The following is a 22,564-nucleotide window of genomic DNA, read 5'->3' on the forward strand; positions in this document are numbered from 1 at the left end:
AAGGAAGCCACGAGCAACAACTTGTAGGCCCACAGTCGGACCGTCGACGTCTAGAGCTGTGCGTACAACACCAGCTGCTGCTCATGTTGCATTGCTGCCTTGATTTGCAGCAGCCCCTGCTCAACCATTCGGAGCGAGGCTTGCATCTTTGCGAAATCATCCCTTATGTTGGCCCACAAGTCCCCCATTGATGGAGCTAGTGATTGTTGAGCCGTGGCTGGCCCTAGTGGCGTTGCCCATGGGGACGTAGACGCCGTCAGCAAAGATGATGTGACGAAATTTGGAGCTACCCCTGGAGATGGGCACGCCGGCATCCAGGATGTGACAAAATTGGTAGGCGGTGCTTCCTATGGAAATGGTGACGCCGGTTGCTAGGATGACGTGACGAAGGTGGCATGGGACGCAGCCCATGGAGATGGGGATGACGGTTGCCAGGACGGCGTGACGAAGGTGGTATGCGGCGTAGCCCATGGAGATAGGGACGCCAGTTGCCAGGACGATGCCGTGAAATTGGTAGCAGAAGCCATGTGATCGGGTCGAAACCCAAGCTAGCCGATACCAGATGTATGGTTCTAGATCGATGAGGGATTGGAGCTGCTGTGGAGGTGGCGCAATAGTACCCGCCAATGAACAGTAGATGCGCAGAGAAGATTGGAGAGGTGGTCGATGGGCAGGAACGTCGAGGGGGCTCTGCCCACAGACGAAAGAGAAAGGTTTATTTCTTCTAATTCTTGCCTACTTTATTTCTCATCCATTGATTACATAAATAAGTCGGCTGTCCGTCTCTATCTAGCTAAAGATCCTTATCTCCTCAAAACTCTGAACAAACTAATAACTGATAACCTTCTTAGATAATATCAACTAATTTACTAAATAATCTCAACTAATCTTCTTTTCCTTTGACCTACGCTCCTTGCTACTATTCCTTGTTGCAGCCCCCTCTTGGACCGTGACAGGTCTTGACACTATTATACTATATTAAAGCATCAATTTCAACATCACGCTTCTCGTTTAATGCAAAACTAAAATAAAATTGTATATCAATAGGAGGTTTGAACCTTAGTTGTTGGCTCTACATCTACAACCACATAACCAATAGAACTTGCATATTTTGTATCTTATTAAAACAAAATCTACTCATATATCATGGCAATACACAGACAACTGACTAGTTTGATAACATGTATTTGCAGATGCGATGACTTTATGATGGTATTTGATTTGTTGTATGAGCAGATACATGGCCTATTCTTCTAAGACTGCGGTACAATAATTTTATCAACAAAGACCAGCACTTGCGATTGAAAATTTGTTACAGCATATTCAAAATGGTCAGAGGAATGACAAATCCCATCTCATAACTCTCACATGGAAGCAACAAACAAAAGTCCAAATTTATTCTGTTGTTGAGTTCCAGATTAGAGCTCATCTGCAGTCAGGCTTCCTTGGGGGACGGAATAAACTTGAGCGAAATGCTATTAACACAGTGTCGCTCGTTGGCAGGCGTTTTAAACCCCTCCCCTTTGAATATGAGCCCCAAGTGTCCTCCACGGGCAGTACATGTGATCTCTGTCCGGCTCCCATCAGGGTCTGCCTAATGTTCAACAAAATATTTGTTAGGTTGCATAGAAGGCCAAAGAACAATGATCATTCCTCATCCTTGTGTTCAAGAGAGAATACTGCACACCGTCTGGCGTCTGCCTTTATGGCCCCAGGAAGTCCCTCATAGAATGCTGGCCAGCCACACCTGAGTTGAACTTTGTCGATGATTTGTATAAGGGAGTTCCACATCCGGCACATTTTTGTTCGGTTATTCCTATATCTCATGGATTGGAAGGGATTGGAAAAAATTATGAAGAATTTTGACTTGCTATGGATTAAAACTCACTCAATCCCCTCCAATCCATATGGATATGGATTCTGATGAAACTGAACAAGCCCTTATAAATGCTCTCCTCAAAGAACTTGTAGAACTCACCCGTTCCAGGGTACCTGCGAAATCAGACAACCAAATGAACTCAGCAAAAACTATGACGCCTAGTTCAACAGAGAATCAGCTTCACCGCACCACATGCCAAACATCACATCAGTCAGAAACTACTAGTTCTACCATGATATTTGGCATGTAATAATGACTCCCATGCAACAATGTGGAAACGGTGCACACTAGTTATAGTAACTCACAGAATTAAATACATGCTTCCCATGTGAAAAAAAAAACTAAATTAAATGGACTCTCATACATTTTAGCAATTCATATTTCATAATAGCAGAAAATCATGGTAATGGCAATAGGTCATATACAGATACATAGGATCGGTTAAAATGTTCTTGCATTGCTATAGAACTCTGTGATGCATCAGACACAGCCAGAACTACAGCAACACTAACAAAAAACACTTTTCTTATGCTCTACACTCTAATTCAACAAAAGAACTTGATACGATTAAACAAACCATTGAACAAAACCATGATCAGAATCATCATAAACGCCTTCATCCTCTGCACTCTCTACACCCTCCAGTCCTCCACAAATGCATTCACGTAAGAAGATTCATTAGCTTGTGTTTTCAATACAATATGGAAACCAGTCAGCACCTCTAATCTTCAGTCCACTGGTCTCGTGTTATCAACCTCTGGGCATGCATGAAAAAGATGGTTTCACATGTGTTTTGCATAGAATTGACACTGTTTCAAATTGTAAGACATTTTGACTTTTTTACTTAGATCGTTTTTACTATATATCTAGATAGTGTATATCTAAGTGCTTAAAAGTTATAACTATATATCTAGTGCTAGTTGTCTGTCATGAAGGGATACACACACTAGTGTTAGTTGCCCGTAGTGTTTTGGCATAGAATTGACAAGTACTTCCTCTATTTCAAATTATAAGACATTTTGACTTTTCTACTTACATTATTTTTACTATACATTTAGACATAATGTATATTTAAATGATTAAGACTATATATCTGGAAAAGCCAAAACCTCTTATAATTTGGAACTGAGGGGATACATCAGTAAGGAAGATGAGAAATGCATCATTAAGCTATAATTTGACATTTCGCGTACCAAGCACATACTCCAAAGTTAAAAATCTAATGACTAGTGAAATAAATTATCGAACAAACTCATCATCAGAGTCACCATAATCACTGTCTTCATACTCCTCACTCTCTACCTCATCCACAGATGCATTCATGTCAGAAGAATCCTCACGCTCCATTTCCTCAACCCCAATTGTATCATACTTCATGCGCTCATCAAATTTGGCATCAGAACAGTTAAGAAGCCATGCAAGGGAGCATGTGAGGCCCTTCCGGGACACCATCTCATGCCGAGGCCTCACAGTCGACTCGATGCCATATGTGAAGAATGCAGGAAACTCAACCAGCTCCTCCAAATCCCTCTCCATCTCATTCTTGAAGTATTCAAAATTCATCCTCATTATATCTATATTTAGTGCAAGCAGTTGGGGGCATGCCACAACCATTTTGCTCACTTGAGATAGCATAAATCCACAAGCTGTGAGGAAATTAACATGCTTCAGAACCGCAGCTCGTCCAAGACTAATGGCTTGCGGCATCCTCTCCAGCACTCTCCCAAAATCTTCACGACTAACCAATATGCTCGACTCAAATAAGCTCTGTTGTGCAACAAGCTTGTCCCTCAGTTCAAGTCCAAGAACGTCGGGGTACTGCATCACAATGGATGCTAGGGCCTCCTTCCTCACTCCAATGTCCACAAGAGCCTCAATGTTAGGCTTCACCTTCTCCTGTAGCCCAAATCCAAGCACATATGGCTTCTTCTCTATTATTCTTGCAATAGCTAACCTCTGCAGCCCGATGCCCTCAAGGTGTTCGACGAAAGGCTTTATTATCTTCCCCACGCGCATGCCAAGCACCTCTGGAAAACGGGTGATGACGCTGCCTACCTGACGCCTCCCCACTCCAATGCCGACGAGGTAGGCGACGGAAGTGCTCATGGTGCCCTCGAGCTTGAATCCGAGGAGCTCCGGGTAGCGCTCGAGCACGCGCGGCACGTCAGTGGGCCTCACGTCCATACCCTGGAGGTACTTGACGACGGGGGCAAGGTCGACGACGACGCTGGCGTGTAGTACCTGCGGGTACCGTCTCAGCAGGTCCGGGAGCGCATCGCGGCGTACGCCTAGCTTGCCGAGGTAGTCGAGGACGGGGACCATGTTCTTGCGCACGCTGCAGCCGAGAGCGAGAGGGTAGGCAGCGAGGTCCTCCTGGGTGAGCCCGAGGGAACCCAAAAACTCCGCGCGCTCCCGCATGACGTCGACGGTGACTGGGAGCTCGAGGCCCGCGAGTTCGCCCGGGTCGACGCCGAGGGAGGTGAGGAAGGCGTCGACATCGGCGCGGCGGGTGGCGCGATCCCGCTCCATGTCGAGGAGGCTGGGGCGCGCGTAGAGGGAGGAGGATGGTCGGCGCGAAGGCGTCCCGGGGGAGCGGCGGTCGGCTCGGGGCGGCGCGGAAGCGGAGGCAGAGGAGGCGGCGCGGAGGCGGAGGAGCCTGCGAAGGCGGGGAGCGGGGAGGAGCAGCGACGTGGGGTGGGCGGAGAAGAGGAGGGACTTCATCATTTGGACTTGGGGGCAACAGGTGAGCGACAGAGGTCCGGTGGCGAGGATGAAAGCCGCAGCGATGAGATGCAGAGCCACAGCAGAGAGGAAGGCAAAGGCTACAGGCCTACAGCTGTAGGCCGCAGTGGCGGACTGCACGCGCTGAACTATGCCGTCGTAGGGTAAAATACGCCTTCAGCGTCATGTGTACTATTGGTTTATTGGTTGTCGTTTTAACAAGATTTTAGTTAAACTTATAAAATTTTAAGTACAATTAACTATTTTATTATTTAGTTTTAAAATCTAATATTTATAAGCATTAATTTGTCTTAACAAGTATTTTTATAAAAATATAAATATACTAAGAGTTTATTTATATTTTAACAAAAAACATTAATTATAGTTATATTTTAGAGACCGTATTATTGTTCTAAGTGACAACTAATAGGAAATTGGAGAGCGTATGTCTATTATGTTGTAGGATGTAAATTATAGTTATACATCGTTGTAAGGGACATACTCTATCTAGTCTCGTGTGTTGCTAGAAGGATATAGGGAGATAAGATAAGCACATGTAGGTGAAAAATAATAATATAATATATGCTAGTTGATATATAGAGTAAACATAATTGTTGTATAGAGTAAAGAATCTTAGGTCACGTTTGGTTTGAGAAACTAAAGATTAGTCTATCTATTTTAGTCATATTTAATCCCTAAATTATCAAACGGTATGACTAAAATAGAGACTAAACTATTTTAGTTTCTAGTCCATCAAGAGGAGACTAAAAGAGACTAAACCATATAAATTTCACGTTTTGTCACTCATTTATTTCAGTTGCACTAATTGTGGGATAATGCTTAGAGGTATTTTAGTCCTCTTATAATTTATTTAATACGTTTTAAATACTTTTAGTCTTTAAAACCAAACAAGATAGGAACTAAATTTTAGTCCCTGAACCAAAGTAACCAAACGGGCCTCACTGGTGAGGATAGGATTTTTTTAGTATTAATTCAGAGTACGATACGGATAGCCTTAAAAGCCAGGACTGGCTTCTTGGGCAGGCTACAGAAGAGCCGAAGCGAACATGTTGTATTGGAGATGGGCTTCGGGGCCCGCAATCCTCGCCGCACTAGTACTCCATTCCCAGTGGCCAGGCTACACCCAGCATGTTCGCTTCTATCTGTCGGCGGCGGCTCCTCCGCCACCGGCACAATCCGCGGTGACGCCCTCTCCCACGGCCACTCCTTAGCAACCATATCGGGCGCCCCCGTGTCCTAGCCACGTGCTTCCACTGTCTGCTATCTAATCTCCTGCGGACTTTTTCCGCCGTCACGGCCGCCCACAAGCTCTCAATCCGCTCCCCACGTCGTCCGCGCGCTCCGGAGGCTTCACCGATGCGGAGGTTGCCGACCTAGTCAATATGCATCTACTAAATCTCTACTACTCTATAAGATGTTATTGTAGACGTCCACACAAACGAGTGGTGCACGGTTCTGTCCCGCGGCGCCTGAAATCCCGCTCGCAGCGCCTGAACTCCCGCTCGCAACGCCCGATTTCCTTCCCCTCCCAAACCTTCCATCGACGCTACGTTGTGATCCCCTCCACTGGCCAGGATGGCACCCGACATCACCCCCTCGCAGCACCTTCAACCCGACATCTCCACCCCCACGACGAGCAGGCCAGGCATGGATCTCGCCCCCACGCCCGGCGATGGTGCCCATGCTCCGCCCCCGTACCCAGCGGGCAGCCACGGATCTCGCAGAGCGAGGAAATCGCGGATCATGCCGGATCTACCGCTCCCAATCTCTGCATCGCGTCACGCCTTCCATGGAGTCTCTGTACGTATGCCAGCCCCCGTCCCTCACCCCTGATCTGCCACTCCCAATATCTCTACCCCCACCGCGACGACGACGCGCAACCCCCGGCCACCACGCTGCCAGCGCCCGTCCCTCACCCCTCACGCTATAACCGGACTGCCGCACCTGGCCCCCACTCCCATGAGATTGCCGCCCCTCCCGCCCCGCTAGCCATGCCACCATAGATCCAGCTAGGGCGGCGTCATTGCGTTCAATCCTATGTGAGAGAATGCAAAATCGCCGTCGGACTGATATTGACCAGAGGTTTCTCCGCCCAGTTGCATGAGGTTTTGCTGCCATTTACAGCGACTGTGCTCCAGTTCGGTCGTTTGGGGGAAAGGTGAGTCCTCCCATTTCTTCTCGATGCATGAGTTGACAAACATTTGGGAGAAACATCCCCTCTTTAATTCGAAAAATTCGACAAAGAACAATTGTTGTTGTGAGCAGGGATCGTATCTGCTAAATCCTCGGGCTCCAGGGATGGTGAAAGGGAAATGTGCCCTTGGGCCATTTCTAAGTATTTTGGTGATTGAGTGCCAACACAAGTGGACTTATGTTAAATGGTGGACAAAGTACAAATCAAGTATAAAGGTATGTTTCTCAGACTTAGTACATTGTTTTAGAGACTAATGTATTGTGTCTAAGTGCTGGAAACAGGAAAAATCAAGTTGAAATTAGAGATGGCTTTGTTCAGTCATAGTCAGCTCTGTTTGGGTGCACCGGACTGTCCGGTGGTGCACCGGACAGTGTCCGGTGCGCCAGGCTGGCTCAGGCGAACTTGCTGCTCTCGGGAAGTGATTAACGGCGTACGGCTAAAATTCACCGGACTGTCCGGTGTGCACCAGACTGTCCGGTGAGCCAACGGTCGGCCGGGCCAACGGTCGGCCAGGCGATCCGCGCGAGACACGTGGCCGAGCCAACGGTCGGAAGGGGGCACCGGACTGTCCGGTGTGCACCGGACAGTGTCCGGTGCGCCAACTGCTCCAAAGCGTCAACGGTCGGCTTCGCCAAAGAAGGAAAGAAATCTGCACCGGACAGTGTCCGGTGGTGCACCGGACTGTCCGGTGCGCCAGACGACAGAAGGCAAGAATTGCCTTCCTGGAATGCACTCAACGGCTCCTAGCTGCCTTGGGGCTATAAAAGGGACCCCTAGGCGCATGGAGGAGGATACCAAGCATTCTCTAAGCATTCATAAGCACCAAGACTTCGATTCCACGCAATTGATTCCCTGCGATAGCAATTAGAGCTCCATTTGAGTTGTGAACTCACTGAGTTGTGTTGTGAGCTCTTATTGCGACTTGTGTGCGTGTTGGTACTGTGATTTTGTGTCTTGTGTGCGTTGCTCATCCCTCCCTTACTTCGTGCTTATTTGTGAACATCAAAGTGTAAGGGCGAGAGGCTCCAAGTTGTGGAGATTCCTCGCAAACGGGATATAGAAAAGCAAAGCAAAACACCGTGGTATTCAAGTGGGTCTTTAGACCGCTTGAGAGGGGTTGATTGCAACCCTCGTCCATTGGGATGCCACAACGTGGAGTAGGCAAGTGTTGACTTGGCCAAACCACGGGATAAACCACTGTGCCATCTCTGTGTTGATCTCTTTGTGGTTTTCGTGTTGTGCAAACTCTCCTCTCTAGCCACTTGGCTTAACTGTGCTAACTCCTAATCAAGTTTTGTGGATTAAGTTTTAAGTTTTCACAGGATCACCTATTCACCCCCCTCTAGGTGCTCTCAATTGGTATCGGAGCCATTCTCTTCAAGAAAGGGACAAACCGCCCGAAGAGATGGATCCTAGGGGCAAGGGGATTGTGATCAATGATAAGGAGAAGGAGTCCTTCGTCAACGAGCCTAAAGATGACAAGCCTACCGACTCGGGCTCGAGCCACAAACGAAAGGATGGGAAGAAGAAGAAGACAAGGCACATCAAGGAGATCGTCTACTACGACGACAGCAACGAGTCCTCTTCTTCCCAAAAGGATGACGACAACGACTACGAGAAAAAGAAGACGGTTAACTCAAACTTCTCTTTCGATTATTCTCATATTCCGCATAGCTCAAATGCACATTTGCTTTCCATTCCTCTTGGCAAACCTCCTCACTTTGATGGGGAGGACTACGGTTTTTGGAGCCACAAAATGCGTAGATACTTGTTCTCTCTCCATCCTAGCATATGGGAGATAGTAGAAAGTGGAATGAAATTTGATAGCTCGGATAGTCCTATGTTTATCAATGAACAGATTCATAAAAATGCACAAGCTACTACTGTGTTGTTAGCCTCTTTGTGCAGGGACGAGTATCATAAGGTGAGCGACTTGGACAATGCCAAGCAGATCTGGGACACCCTCAAGATCTCACATGGGGGAAACGACGTCACCATGCTCACCAAGATGGAGTTGGTGGAAGGCGAACTCGGGAGATTCGCGATGATAAGAGGGGAGGAGCCAACCCAGACTTACAACAGGCTCAAGACCCTCATCAACAAGATAAGGAGCTATGGAAGCACGCGATGGACGGACCACGACGTCGTCCGACTAATGCTAAGGTCCTTTGCTGTACTTGATCCACATCTTGTGAACAATATTCATGAGAATCCTAGGTACACGAAGATGACGCCCGAGGAGATCCTTGGAAAGTTCGTAAGCGGGCGGATGATGATCAAGGAGGCTAGATACGTTGACGATGCATTAAATGGCCCAATCCAAGAGCCTCAAACTATTGCTCTCAAGGCAACAAGGAGCAAGGAGGTGCTACCTAGCAAGGTGGCGCAAGTTGAGGCGGCCGGGCTTAATAATGAAGAGATGGCCCTCATCATCAAGCGATTCAAGACGGCGCTAAAGGGTCGCAAGGAGCACCCCAACAAGAACAAGACGAAGGGGAAGCGCTCCTGCTTCAAATGTGGTAAGATTGGTCATTTTATCGCTAATTGTCCCGATAATGATAGTGACCAGGAAAAGAAGAGTGGAAAGTGGGAAAAGAAGAAGAACTACAAGAAGGCGAAGGGCGAGGCACATCTTGGAAAGGAATGGGATTCGGATTGCTCCTCGTCCGACTCCGACAACGAAGGACTCGCCACCACCGCCTTCAACAAGTCATCCCTCTTCCCCAACGAGCATCACACATGCCTCATGGCAAAGGAGAAGAAGGTATGTACTCGAAACAATACTTATGCTTCTTCAAGCGAGGATGAGTCTAGTGATGATGATGAAATAGACTATTCATGCTTATTCAAGGGCTTAGATAGAACTAAGATTGATAAGATAAATGAATTAATTGATGCGTTGAATGATAAGAATAGACTACTAGAAAAACAAGAGGACCTCTTATACGAAGAGCATGATAAATTTGTTAGTGCACAAAATTCTCTTGCTCTAGAAGTTAAAAGGAATGAAATGCTCTCTTGTGAACTATCTACTTGTCATGAAACCATTTCTACTTTAAAAGGTGTCAATGATGATTTAAATGCTAAACTAGAAGTAGCAAATAAATCTAACTCTTGTGAAGAACATGTTAAGATTTGCAACAGGTGCAAAGATTTTAATGTTGATGCTTGTAATGAACACCTAGTTTGCATCTCTAAATTGAATGATGAAGTGGCTAGTCTTAATGCCCAACTTAAGACTAGCAAGAGTGATTTTGATAAACTAAAATTTGCTAGGGATGCCTACACGGTTGGTAGACACCCCTCAATTAAGGATGGGCTTGGCTTCAAGAGGGAAGCCAAGAACTTGACAAGCCATAAGGCTCCCATCTCCATCAAGGAGAAAGGGAAGGCCCCTATGGCAAATAGTGTGCAAAAGAACCATGCTTTCTTATACCATGATAGGAGATATTCTAGAAATGATAGAAGTTGCAATGATATTGTTTCACATGCTTATGATTCAACTGCAATGTTTGCTTCAAGTTCTTCTATTATGCATGTTAGAAATTTAGCTAGGAGAAATGCTATTAATCACATGCCTAGAAGAAATGTTGTTCATGTGTCTAGGAAAACAAATAGTGAACCTTCTACAATTTATCATGCTTTAAATGCTTTCTTTGCTATTTGTAGAAAGGATAGGAAGATAGTTGCTAGAAAATTAGGGGCAAAATGTAAGGGAGATAAAACTTGCATTTGGGTCCCTAAGGCTATTTGTACTAACCTTGTAGGACCCAACATGAGTTGGGTACCTAAGACCCAAGCCTAAAATTGCCTTGCAGGTTTATGCATCCGGGGGCTCAAGCTGGATTATCGACAGCGGATGCACAAACCACATGACGGGGGAGAAGAGGATGTTCTCTTCTTACGTCAAGAACAAGGATCCCCATGATTCAATCATATTCGGTGATGGGAACCAAGGCAAGGTGAAAGGGTTAGGAAAAATTGCTATTTCTTCCGAGCACTCTATTTCTAATGTGTTTTTAGTTGAGTCGCTTGGATATAACTTGTTGTCTGTTAGTCAATTATGCAACATGGGATATAATTGTCTATTCACTAATATAGATGTGTCTGTCTTTAGAAGAAGTGATGGTTCACTAGCTTTTAAGGGTGTATTAGACGGCAAACTCTATTTAGTTGATTTTGCAAAAGAGGAGGCCGGTCTAGATGCATGCTTAATTGCTAAGACTAGCATGGGCTGGCTGTGGCATCGCCGCTTAGCACATGTGGGGATGAAGAACCTACACAAGCTTCTAAAGGGAGAACACGTGATAGGTCTAACAAATGTCACTTTCGAAAAAATAGACCTTGTGCAGCTTGTCAAGCAGGGAAACAGGTGGGAAGCTCTCATCATACCAAAAATGTGATGACAACATCAAGACCACTGGAGTTACTTCATATGGACCTCTTCGGACCCGTCGCCTATCTAAGCATAGGAGGAAGTAAGTATGGTCTTGTTATAGTTGATGATTTTTCCCGCTTTACTTGGGTATTCTTTTTGCAGGATAAATCTGAAACCCAAGGGACCCTCAAGCGCTTCCTAAGGAGAGCTCAAAACGAGTTTGAGCTCAAGATGAAGAAAATAAGAAGCGACAATGGGTCCGAGTTCAAGAACCTTCAAGTGGAGGAATATCTTGAGGAGGAAGGAATCAAGCACGAGTTCTCCGCTCCCTACACACCACAGCAAAATGGTGTGGTAGAGAGGAAGAACAGGACGCTTATAGACATGGCGAGGACTATGCTTGGAGAGTTCAAGACCGCCGAGCGCTTTTGGTCGGAAGCCGTGAACACGGCTTGCCACGCCATCAACCGGGTCTACCTTCATCGCCTCCTCAAGAAGACTTCGTATGAGCTTCTAACCGGTAACAAACCCAATGTATCTTACTTTCGTGTATTTGGAAGCAAATGTTATATTCTAGTGAAGAAGGGTAGAAATTCTAAGTTTGCTCCCAAAGTTGTAGAAGGGTTTTTGTTAGGTTATGACTCAAATACAAAGGCGTATAGGGTCTTCAACAAATCATCGGGTTTGGTTGAAGTCTCTAGCAACGTTGTATTTGATGAGACTAATAGCTCTCCAAGAGAGCAAGTTTGTGATCTTGATGATGTAGATGAAGAAGACGTTCCAACGGCCGCAATACGCACCATGGCGATTGGAGATGTGCGGCCACAGGAACAAAATGAGCGAGATCAACCTTCTTCCTCAACAATGGTGCATCCCCCAACTCAAGACGATGAACAGGTTCATCAAGAGGAGGCGTGTGATCAAGGGGGAGCACAAGATGATCATGTAATGGAGGAAGAAGCGCAACCGGCACCTCCAACCCAAGTTCGAGCAATGATTCAAAGGGATCATCCCGTCGACCAGATTTTGGGTGACATTAGCAAGGGAGTAACTACTCGGTCTCGACTAGTTAATTTTTGTGAGCATTACTCTTTTGTCTCTTCTATTGAGCCTTTCAGGGTAGAAGAGGCCTTGCTAGATCCGGACTAGGTGTTGGCCATGCAGGAGGAGCTCAACAACTTCAAGAGAAATGAAGTTTGGACACTGGTGCCTCGTCCCAAGCAAAATGTTGTGGGAACCAAGTGGGTATTCCGCAACAAACAAGACGAGCACGGGGTGGTGACAAGGAACAAGGCACGACTTGTGGCAAAAGGTTATGCCCAAGTCACAGGTTTGGACTTTGAGGAGACTTTCGCTCCTGTGGCTAGGCCAGAGTCCATTCGTATTTTGCTAGCATATGCCGCTCACCATTCTTTCAGGTTGTTCCAAATGGATGTAAAGAGCGCTTTCCTCAACGGGCCAATCAAGGAGGAGGTGTACATGGAGCAACCCCCTGGCTTCGAGGATGAACGGTACCCCAACCACGTGTGTAAGCTCTCTAAGGCGCTCTATGGACTTAAGCAAGCCCCAAGAGCATGGTGTGAATGCCTTAGAGACTTTTTAATTGATAATGCTTTCAAGGTTGGAAAAGCCGATCCAACTCTTTTTACTAAGACATGTGATGGTGATCTTTTTGTGTGCCAAATTTATGTCGATGACATAATATTTGGTTCTACTAACCAAAATTCTTGTGAAGACTTTAGCAGGGTGATGACTCAAAAGTTCGAGATGTCGATGATGGGCGAATTAAGCTATTTTCTTGGGTTCCAAGTGAGGCAACTCAAGGATGGGACCTTCATCTCCCAAACGAAGTACACGCAAGACTTAATCAAGCGGTTTGGGATGAAGGACGCCAAGCCCGCAAAGACTCCAATGGGAACCGACGGACACACTGACCTCAACAAAGGAGGTAAGTCCGTTGATCAAAAAGCATACCGGTCTATGATAGGGTCTTTACTTTATTTATGTGCTAGTAGACCGGATATTATGCTTAGTGTATGCATGTGTGCTAGATTTCAATCTGATCCAAGGGAGTGTCACTTAGTGGCTGTGAAGCGAATTCTTAGATATTTAGTCGCTACGCGTTGCTTCGGGATCTGGTATCCAAAAGGGTCTACCTTTGACTTGATTGGATACTCAGACTCCGATTATGCTGGATGTAAGGTCGATAGGAAGAGTACATTGGGGACGTGCCAATTCTTAGGAAGGTCCCTGGTGTCATGGAGTTTTAAGAAACAAACTTCCGTTGCCCTATCCACCGCTGAGGCCGAGTACGTTGCCGCAGGACAGTGTTGCGCGCAACTACTTTGGATGAGGCAAACCCTCAGGGACTTTGGCTACAATCTGAGCAAAGTCCCACTCCTATGTGATAATGAGAGTGCTATCCGCATGGCGGATAATCCTGTTGAACACAGCCGCACAAAGCACATTGAGATCCGGCATCACTTTTTGAGAGACCACCAGCAAAAGGGAGATATCGAAGTGTTTCATGTTAGCTCCGAGAACTAGCTAGCCGATATCTTTACCAAGCCTTTAGATGAGCAGACCTTTTGCAAGTTGCGTAGTGAGCTAAATGTCTTAGATTCACGGAACTTAGATTGATTTGTAGCATACATGTGTTTATGCCTTTGATCATTCTCATTAATGCATTTTGTTGCTTACTTATGGTGCTCAAGTTGTACAAGCACTCCCCGGACCTCACAAGTTCATTTGCAAGTGATGCACAAATTTAGGGGGAGATGTGCTACAACTTGACCCTTTGAGACTAACTGTGTGCTTGAGTGTGCTTAATTTAGTCTCAAAGGAGGCTTGAAAGGGAAAAGGTGGACTTGGACCATGCAAGACTTCCACTGCACTCCGATGAAAGAGTAACCTATTCCAAGTTCATCTATGTACTCTTATTGCCTTTTTACTCTTAGTTGAAGATTTTGGTGAGACAATGGGGTTAAAGGGCCAAAATTGATCCCGTTTTGGTGCTTGATGCCAAAGGGGGAGAAAATAAGGCCAAAGCAAGAAATGGATCAGCTACCACTTGAGAATTTTGAAAAAGTAGAGTTAGAGTTTTTGTTTGTCAAAATACTCTTGTTTGTCTCTTATTGTCAAGTTGGTCTCTTGTGGGGAGAAGGCTTAATTATGGGAAAAGGGGGAGTTTTTGAAATCCTTGATCAATTTCTCGTAAAATATCTCTCCTTATGTTTCAACATGTGTGTTTGACTTAGAGATAGGAAATTGAGTTTGATTTGCAAAAACAAACCAAGTGGTGGCAAAGAATGATCCATATATGTCAAATCTGAATCAAAACAATTTTGAGTTCTCATTTGAATTGATTTTGCACTTGTTCTACTTGCTTTATATTGTGTTGGCATAAATCACCAAAAAGGGGGAGATTGAAAGGGAAATGTGCCCTTGGGCCGTTTCTAAGTATTTTGGTGATTGAGTGCCAACACAAGTGGACTTATGTTAAATGGTGGACAAAGTACAAATCAAGTATAAAGGTATGTTTCTCAGACTTAGTACATTGTTTTAGAGACTAATGTATTGTGTCTAAGTGCTGGAAACAGGAAAAATCAAGTTGAAATTAGAGATGGCTTTGTTCAGTCATAGTCAGCTCTGTTTGGGTGCACCGGACTGTCCGGTGGTGCACCAGACAGTGTCTGGTGCGCCAGGCTGGCTCAGGCGAACTTGCTGCTCTCGGGAAGTGATTAACGGCGTACGGCTAAAATTTACCGGACTGTCCGGTGAGCCAACGGTCGGCCGCACGATCCGCGCGAGACACGTGGCCGAACCAACAGTCGGAAGGGGGCACCGGACTGTCTGGTGTGCACCGGACAGTGTCCGGTGCGCCAACGGCTCCAAAGCGTCAACGGTCGGCTTCGCCAAAGAAGGAAAGAAATCCACACCGGACAGTGTCCGGTGGTGCACCGGACTGTCCGGTGCGCCAGGCGACAGAAGGCAAGAATTGCCTTCCTGGAATGCACTCAACGGCTCCTAGCTGCCTTGGGGCTATAAAAGGGACCCCTAGGCGCATGGAGGAGGATACCAAGCATTCTCTAAGCATTCATAAGCACCAAGACTTCGATTCCGCGCAATTGATTCCCTGCGATAGCAATTAGAGCTCCATTTGAGTTGTGAACTCGCTGAGTTGTGTTGTGAGCTCTTGTTGCGACTTGTGTGCGTGTTGGTACTGTGATTTCGTATCTTGTGTGAGTTGCTCATCCCTCCCTTACTCCGTGCTTCTTTGTGAACATCAAAGTGTAAGGGCGAGAGGCTCCAAGTTGTGGAGATTCCTCGCAAACGGGATATAGAAAAGCAAAGCAAAACACCGTGGTATTCAAGTGGGTCTTTGGACCGCTTGAGAGGGGTTGATTGCAACCCTCGTCCGTTGGGACGCCACAACGTGGAGTAGGCAAGTGTTGACTTGGCCGAACCACGGGATAAACCACTGTGCCATCTCTGTGTTGATCTCTTTGTGGTTTTCGTGTTGTGCAAACTCTCCTCTCTAGCCACTTGGCTTAACTGTGCTAACTCCTAATCAAGTTTTGTGGATTAAGTTTTAAGTTTTCATAGGATCACCTATTCACCCCCCCCCCCCCCTCTAGGTGCTCTCAGATGGTTCTCGACATGGACGGCTACGTAGACCCCTACGAGGAGGTCGTGGCCGAGGACGACTCTGACAACCCTGACGAGGACGACTCAGATGCGGAGAGCAACTACAAGGATAAGTCGTTCGACCTCCTCAAGTCCAACAAGCACCGGGTGCGCAACCCGGATGACACCTTCCATGGCCCCTTCTACCCCTGCAAGAAGAGCAGGGGTACAAGAGCAAGGACCTCCTCCAGCAGGCTCCCAACGACATTGATGTCTCCAACAAGCATCGACATCACGGCTGCAAATGTATGCTTTACTTTCAGTCAAATCTCTGTGGGAACTAAACTATAGTATTTGCATAGACTTCACTGATATGTGCCTTTTTGAAGCCTACCAGTAATACTTTAGTTGTTCATATGATCCAATTCAAGTGTTTGTAGTTATATTGGTTATGTTGATCGCATAGTGCTGAGGCTATTTACAATCGTTTAGTGTGTTGAAGCTCTTAAATTTACGGTTCGGTGTAGAATCTCAATTAAATCATTTTATGTAATGTTCTGCTTGGAATATCAAAAGATCTTTTTTTCTATGTTGTGAATTAGGGTTTGCTTTGAAAGGTTTGAGTGGATCTTTGTTGCTGGTGGTTGGGGTTTCTTGGCTGGATGGAATGTTACCCAGTTCAAGTGTTCTGCATCGTAATTTGGTTTTATTGCCTTACGATTCTTCTAGCATTTCCCTGTTTGGTCAGTACACGGATGTTGTTGGCGACTTGTTCTCAAATGCTATGAATTAAGAACAAGGCAACATAAAATGTTAAATATCAAAGCCCTTCGTCCTTTGAAGCATTATCTCCCTTCGGATATAATGAATTTCGGACAAAGGTAATGAAGGACATACCTTCATAATCATAATAAAAGATGAGAAAGATCCATACACAAAACATGGAAAATAGCATGATCACTTTAAACATTATTATCAATTTATTTTTATTTATATTACTTGTGTAAACAATAGCAAATTACAAATGTACCTTCGGCTTGAAGGAAGGTAAGGGTACAAGCGTGACGCTAAAGCGAATGCCAAGTCCGCGTGAACAGTACAGGAGTACTGTTCATCTATTTATAGGCACGGGACGTAGCCCGTGTAGAATTACATTAATGCCCTTTACATTTCTCAATAACTCTATAGTAATTCTTCGAGGTCTAATTTGGCTTTTCATCTTTAAGTCGATTCCCCCTTTTCTGCTGTCATGCCGAAGCTTTTCTACGCATAGCTTCGTGGTCATTTTATCCTTCGTCATAATCGCCTTTCGTCCCACTCAAGCTTCGTCCTGACCATACTCTTGTATGCCCTCAACCCGTTTCCGAAGATACCTGTTCACATATTTCACTTGGAAAACATTGTCAAAACATGTTTTTGAGGACCTTCGGAAGCCGAAAGCCCCCAACAGTAGCCCCTCGCAATATTAATTTGCTGAAATGAAAAATTCATATATCGATATGGACGAAGGCTTTAAGCCGAAGGTCCGAAAAAACACCTTCCCTTTGCTAGAATAGCAACAGTCTTTGACAGGCGGGACCCTCCAGCTTTCAACGCACTAGGTGTATAAATAAGAGCTCGCGACGAGTTTATTTGGCACGCTTTCTTGCCATCTGCTCTTGCTCACCCGACTTTTAGCCTGTGCGCAACAACACTTGCTTGGCTTTTTAAACTTTTAAGCTTCGGTTTCGAGAGCACTTTCTCAGCGTTTGCGAAAATGTCTGAAGGTAAGAAAGCTGCTGCTGAAACAAAGTTGAGCCTTTCTGAGGAGATGCATCTCAGCTTTCTTCAGTCAATAGCAAAGACCAATACAGAGAAGATCATTAGGGAGACCTTGGAGGGCTTATCCGAAGACACTGGTGACAGTGATAGCTATGATGTAGAAAGTGGGGGTGAAGACTCCGAAGATCGACCGTGGCGACCAAGTCACACAGTCTTCGGAAAATCGAGCATTAAACAGAGTCATCTTGATACCACGAGGGGAAGGTATTTTCGAGACATGTCTATTGTGAGGGCAGATGACGGGGAGAATTTTGTGCCTACTCCCGAAGAGAATGAAGTCGTAATCTTCTGAAGCTTCTTGAAGGTTGGACTGCGGTTTCCCTTGAGCAGTTTTGTCGTGGAAGTACTGAAGATATTTGAAATCTACCTTCATCAACTTACTCCGGAATCAATCATAAGAATGGGCATCTTCGTCTGGGTCGTGAAGAGCCAAGGTTTAGAACCAAATGCAAAAAGTTTCTGCAACATACATGAGCTATTGTATGAGACAAAACCCTGGGGTAAAGAGCAGTATCACAACAATTTTGGCTGCTACAGCTTCGGCGCCCGATCTGGGTCAAGCTGTCCCGTGCCAACCTTTCGAAAGAGGTGGCCTAGCGATTGGATGACGGAATGGTTTTATGTGAAGAATGACTTCAAAGTACGGGAAGATATTAAAAATATCATTATGCGCCCCATCTGGCAACGCTTCGGCCTCCGGAGGCCGAAGGTGGAAATGGATGAAGCAGCCGAAGAATGCCAGAGAGCCTTCGGCGTGGTTTGTTCTTTTATTGGGACAAGGTATTTGGTCCAAGAACACATTGCCTTCAGAGTATGGCCACTTGTAGAAAAGTGGGAAATGCCGAAGGAGACCGTTAAGGAAACTGACGAAGGTGGATTAGTTAAGCTAAAATACACATTCCAATATGAGGATAAATTCGTCGAGCCAGATGACGATTGGCTAAAAAGCATTGAGGCCATAAGTGATGAATTGCTTGGAGTATACTCAAAGGCCGAAGATACTGCATTATCGGCGGCCTTCGGCGGCCGAAAGAAAAAGAGACTCAACCGAGTATTCGATGCAATTGGGTTTGTCTACCCCGACTACCGTTATCCAACGCGGGGTAAAAAAAGAAAGAATACATCTTCTACGAAGGAAACTGCTTCAGCTGCTCCTAGCGAGCCGGCGCCGAAGAGGAAAAGGGTAAAGGTTCTCACACACCGGCCAAGTTATATTGAACCGGCCACAGTGCCTGAGTTTGTCGGTAAGACCTCTTCGGCCACCGAAGATAAAGAGCCAATTCCGCTGCCAAATACCGAAGGGCTGACCGAAGTGCCAGCGACGGAAAAAATAGAAGAACCAAGAGCTGAAGAAACAAAGACATCAGAAGTTTTAAGTCCTTCAGCAAAAATTGAGGCAGCAAAAAGTCAAAAGGGTCCAGCAGTGACCCCCAAAAGAAAAAGGATGGTTAATGTGCTGGATGTTTTGGAGACAATTAAGTCTTCAAGCACGACTCCGAAGAAAATTGTTGAAACTTCCGAAGTGCACACTGAAGCATTTGTTGCCGAAACTTCAAAGCATCAATCTAAAACTGAAGCTGGGCCTTCAGAGCCCACCAAGGTGAAATCCTTGGAAGCCGAAGAAACAAAAATAGCAGAACTAATTTTGGTTGAAGAAACTGGCACTGTTGCCCCCAAAGCATCCTCCAAAGCCCTCGATTATATTGTACGGCATGCTTCGGGAAAAAGATTGTCTGAAGAAGAGATTTTTGAAGCTAATCACTATGACCGAGAACTGAAGTATCCAAAGGGGGCCTTAGTATTCAATGGCACAGACGAAGATGACTTCTTGTACTGTCTCCCAGACAACAAAGAATTATCTGTCTGCCTGGAGATGGCCAGAAGTATGGGGTTCCCGAAACTTGAAGTTGGCCTCTGCGCTATGACGAAGGATGATCTTGCAGATAGCCTCGCATATAATAGTCTGAAGGTATGAAAATTGTATATTTGGAAGTTTATAAATTTTGAATTATTCTTTTATTCTTATACCAATTCTTTTCATATAGGGTTTAATACTTAGCAACGCTTTGAGAGCGCAAAAGAATGTCGAAGACGAGAGCTATAATATTGCTTTCAACAACCTACGAATAGAGGTTATTAAGCTGAGGAAGGAAGCTTTGGAAAAAGATAAAATTCTGCTTACATTGGTGGATAAAGTAAAGGAAGACGAAGTTACTTTTAAAGCTCAAGCTGAGGCTCAAAAACGTGAAATTGAAGATCTCCGGAAACAGCTAACCAGAGCTAAAGAAGAACGCATACTTGAAGAGACGAAACGAGAACTTAGTGATCAATGGGCCAATCATTTAGAAAGAAACGTTGAAGAGCTTCGGGCATCCAAGAAAAGGTGCTATGACAAATCTATAGAATGTGCTAAGAAGATAAAAACCAGCTTCGCCAGCGTTGGCGCATTCTCGAGCGAGGAAAACTTCACGAAGGGTGACCCCGAATGCCCAATTGAATGGATCAGCCACGAAGCTGAAGCCTTTGAGGAAATCTTGAATAGTCGTGGGGACATATGCGCCTTTTCGGGCGCCAGGGGGATTGCTACTATTTTGGAGGGGAAAGGCTGTGAGCATGTGAAATTTTTGGCACAATCTGAAGCCGCCTTATCCCCCAAAGATATAAAAGACCCCTCGGCCGAAGCAAGCTTGGTCGGCGGAAAATTTTTCACCGACATCTGGGACAATAGCGGCCGGGAAATGGCCCAAGAAATTATTCGAAAAAGCGAAAAAGGCATACATGATGCTAGAAAAGTAGCAGAGGCCGCTGAGAAAAGTGCAGAGCCCGAAAGGCAAATAGGTATTGACTAGTGGTTTTTGACTCTGTTGTAATTTTTTGATTTCGAACTTGTTCACGGTTTGCAATATTCACGGCTTGTAATAGTAATATAGCCGTATATTCTCCTCCCTCAGAACCTGCCGAGCCATCAGCGGACCCCCACGCGAAGGGGGACGACGAAATTAGGAAAATGGCCGAAGCCATCATGGATAAAGTTGTTGATCAACTACTAAACGAAGCTGCCGAGGTAGTTTTAAGGGAAGATTAACTGTTATTGTAAAAACATTTAGAATGTAACATTTGTTGTGTGTAACATTTTGTGACTTTGGATGTAATATGTTGGCTGTTTATAGTTCTATTCTTTTACGATGCATGAAACATCATATACATACCGTTTTTGAGCCTTCGGCGAAAAAACACCTTCCCTTCTTTTCATGCTTCGTAAATAATACCCGTGTCTTCATAAAATCAGCAACCAATCCACGTAAAATCAATAATCAATAGATCCTTCCATTTCAAAGTTTGCCGAAGGTTGACATTTATATAACTCTTCAATAGCTATTTTTTGTGCCTTGTCACTATTTCTTCAAAACAAATCTTCGAATATCAATATCGTGACCCCCCTTCTTGCGTTGTTGATGCAATATGATGTATGATGTTATGCCGTGCAAATGATGTAATGATGTGATGTTATGCAAAATGATATTTGCCAAAGGTTGACATTTATTTTTCACTGTAAGCCTCCCTTAGGAGCTTCTTCGCCTTTTACTTTCAGCGGAATCAGCGCTTATTTTTCGCTGTAAGCCTCCCTTAGGAGCTTCTTCGCCTTTTACTTTCAGCGGAATCAGCGCTTATTTTTCGCTGTAAGCCTCCCTTAGGAGCTTCTTCGCCTTTTACTTTCAGCGGAATCAGCGCTTATTTTTCGCTGTTAGCTCTGCATTCCCTTCGGAACGACTTTTGAGCAGAAAACTTACACTGCGCTCCCTTAGGAACGACTTTTGAGTAGAAAACTTACACTGCGCTCCCTTAGGAACGACTTTTTGCTGCTTCGAAGAAGTTACACTGTGTTTCTTAGAACAAATTTTTGATAATTCGAAGGTCCTCCTTGCCATCATAAATTCTTATGCTTCGGCAACTTAAGCCTATGGAGAAGATATATTTTCATTATAGTAAAAAGCGAAACTATTACAAGAGTTTGAAAACGATAAAAAGCACTTAAACTTTCCATAATTGTTCCTTATTTAAAAATAATGCTGAATGCGAAAATGCGAAAAGTTGCTACCGAGGTAGGATATTTGTCAGTAAATATGCTTCGACTCTGGCACAGTGCTATTGACTGTGCGAGCTTCGGACTCCTCTCTGAAGTCCCGCTGGAGGTGAGTGTGCTGACTCCCTTCTGGCTGCTGATCTCATTGCGTTGGTGGTGGAGGTGGAGGCTGTTGCCAAGATGCTTGGGGTTGGCTTGCCGAAGCAACAGAAGCTGCAGGGTGATTGCCTACATATTCTGGAATGTAAGGCGAATGATACGAAGCAGTATGCATGACTTGCTTCGGCTGACTTTGTTGTGCTGCAGCTTCTGCTATCTCCTTTTGCTTCTGGATGGTGACATGACACATCCTGGTGGAATGGCCCTTGTCTTCACCGCAGAATATGCAGTAAATTTTTCTTGGCTGATCCCCAAATCTTCCTCCGAAGCCCCTGGCGCCTCTGCCCCTTGGCGCTGGCGGCCGGAAAGAGCTTTGCTGCTGTCCCGAAGCTTGCGAGGAGTACTGTGGCCTTTGCTGTTGACTCCCTCTATCATCACTTTGAGTAGAGTTGTGAATTGACCTGACGTGCCTCGGATGGAATCTTCCTCCGAAGCCCCTGGTCATTTCAGAGAACTTGAACGCTTCCTCCATTCTTTGGCGAAAATCATTGTCAGCTCGGATATATTCGTCCATCTTTTGGAGTAGCTTCTCCAAAGTTTGAGGAGGCTTCCTGGCAAAGTATTGAGCTGAAGGTCCCGGCCGAAGCCCCTTAATCATGGCCTCAATGACAATTTCATTGGGCACTGTTGGTGCCTGTGCTCTCAGACGCAGGAACCTTCGGACATATGCCTAAAGGTATT

General features: G+C 45.4%; 1 protein-coding gene across 6 annotated transcripts; it reads right to left on the minus strand.

Moving 5' to 3' along the window:
* Window positions 1-1,186: 1,186 nt before the first annotated feature.
* On the minus strand, window positions 1,187-4,733 carry LOC100283286 (mTERF family protein). Of its 6 annotated transcripts, none has more exons than XM_023300776.2 (4): window positions 3,182-4,733; window positions 1,979-1,992; window positions 1,688-1,816; window positions 1,187-1,594 (listed from the first exon to the last, which is right to left on the minus strand). In XM_023300776.2, the coding sequence occupies exons 1-4, from the start codon at window positions 4,601-4,603 to the stop codon at window positions 1,426-1,428; spliced, it is 1,734 nt and encodes a 577-aa protein (XP_023156544.1). In that variant the 5' UTR covers window positions 4,604-4,733; the 3' UTR covers window positions 1,187-1,425. The 6 variants fall into 6 exon arrangements, 4 of the variants coding, with proteins under 4 accessions (XP_023156544.1, XP_023156546.1, NP_001337116.1 ...); NM_001350187.1 differs by having other exon boundaries at window positions 1,196-1,590; window positions 1,889-1,992; window positions 3,182-4,660; XM_023300777.2 differs by having other exon boundaries at window positions 1,274-1,590; window positions 3,182-4,732.
* Window positions 4,734-22,564: the final 17,831 nt, after the last annotated feature.

Source organism: Zea mays, chromosome 8 (genome assembly GCF_902167145.1).
Source record: "Zea mays cultivar B73 chromosome 8, Zm-B73-REFERENCE-NAM-5.0, whole genome shotgun sequence".
NCBI lineage: Eukaryota > Viridiplantae > Streptophyta > Magnoliopsida > Poales > Poaceae > Zea > Zea mays.

Excerpts from the sequence above, each read along its gene's own strand:
- LOC100283286 (XM_023300776.2), bottom strand. The coding sequence starts at position 4,603 with ATGATGAAGTCCCTCCTCTTCTCCGCCCACCCCACGTCGCTGCTCCTC. Across the intron at positions 1,595-1,687 it reads ATAAAGGCAGACGCCAGACG|GCAGACCCTGATGGGAGCCG; the intron begins GTGTGCAGTATT and ends GTTGAACATTAG.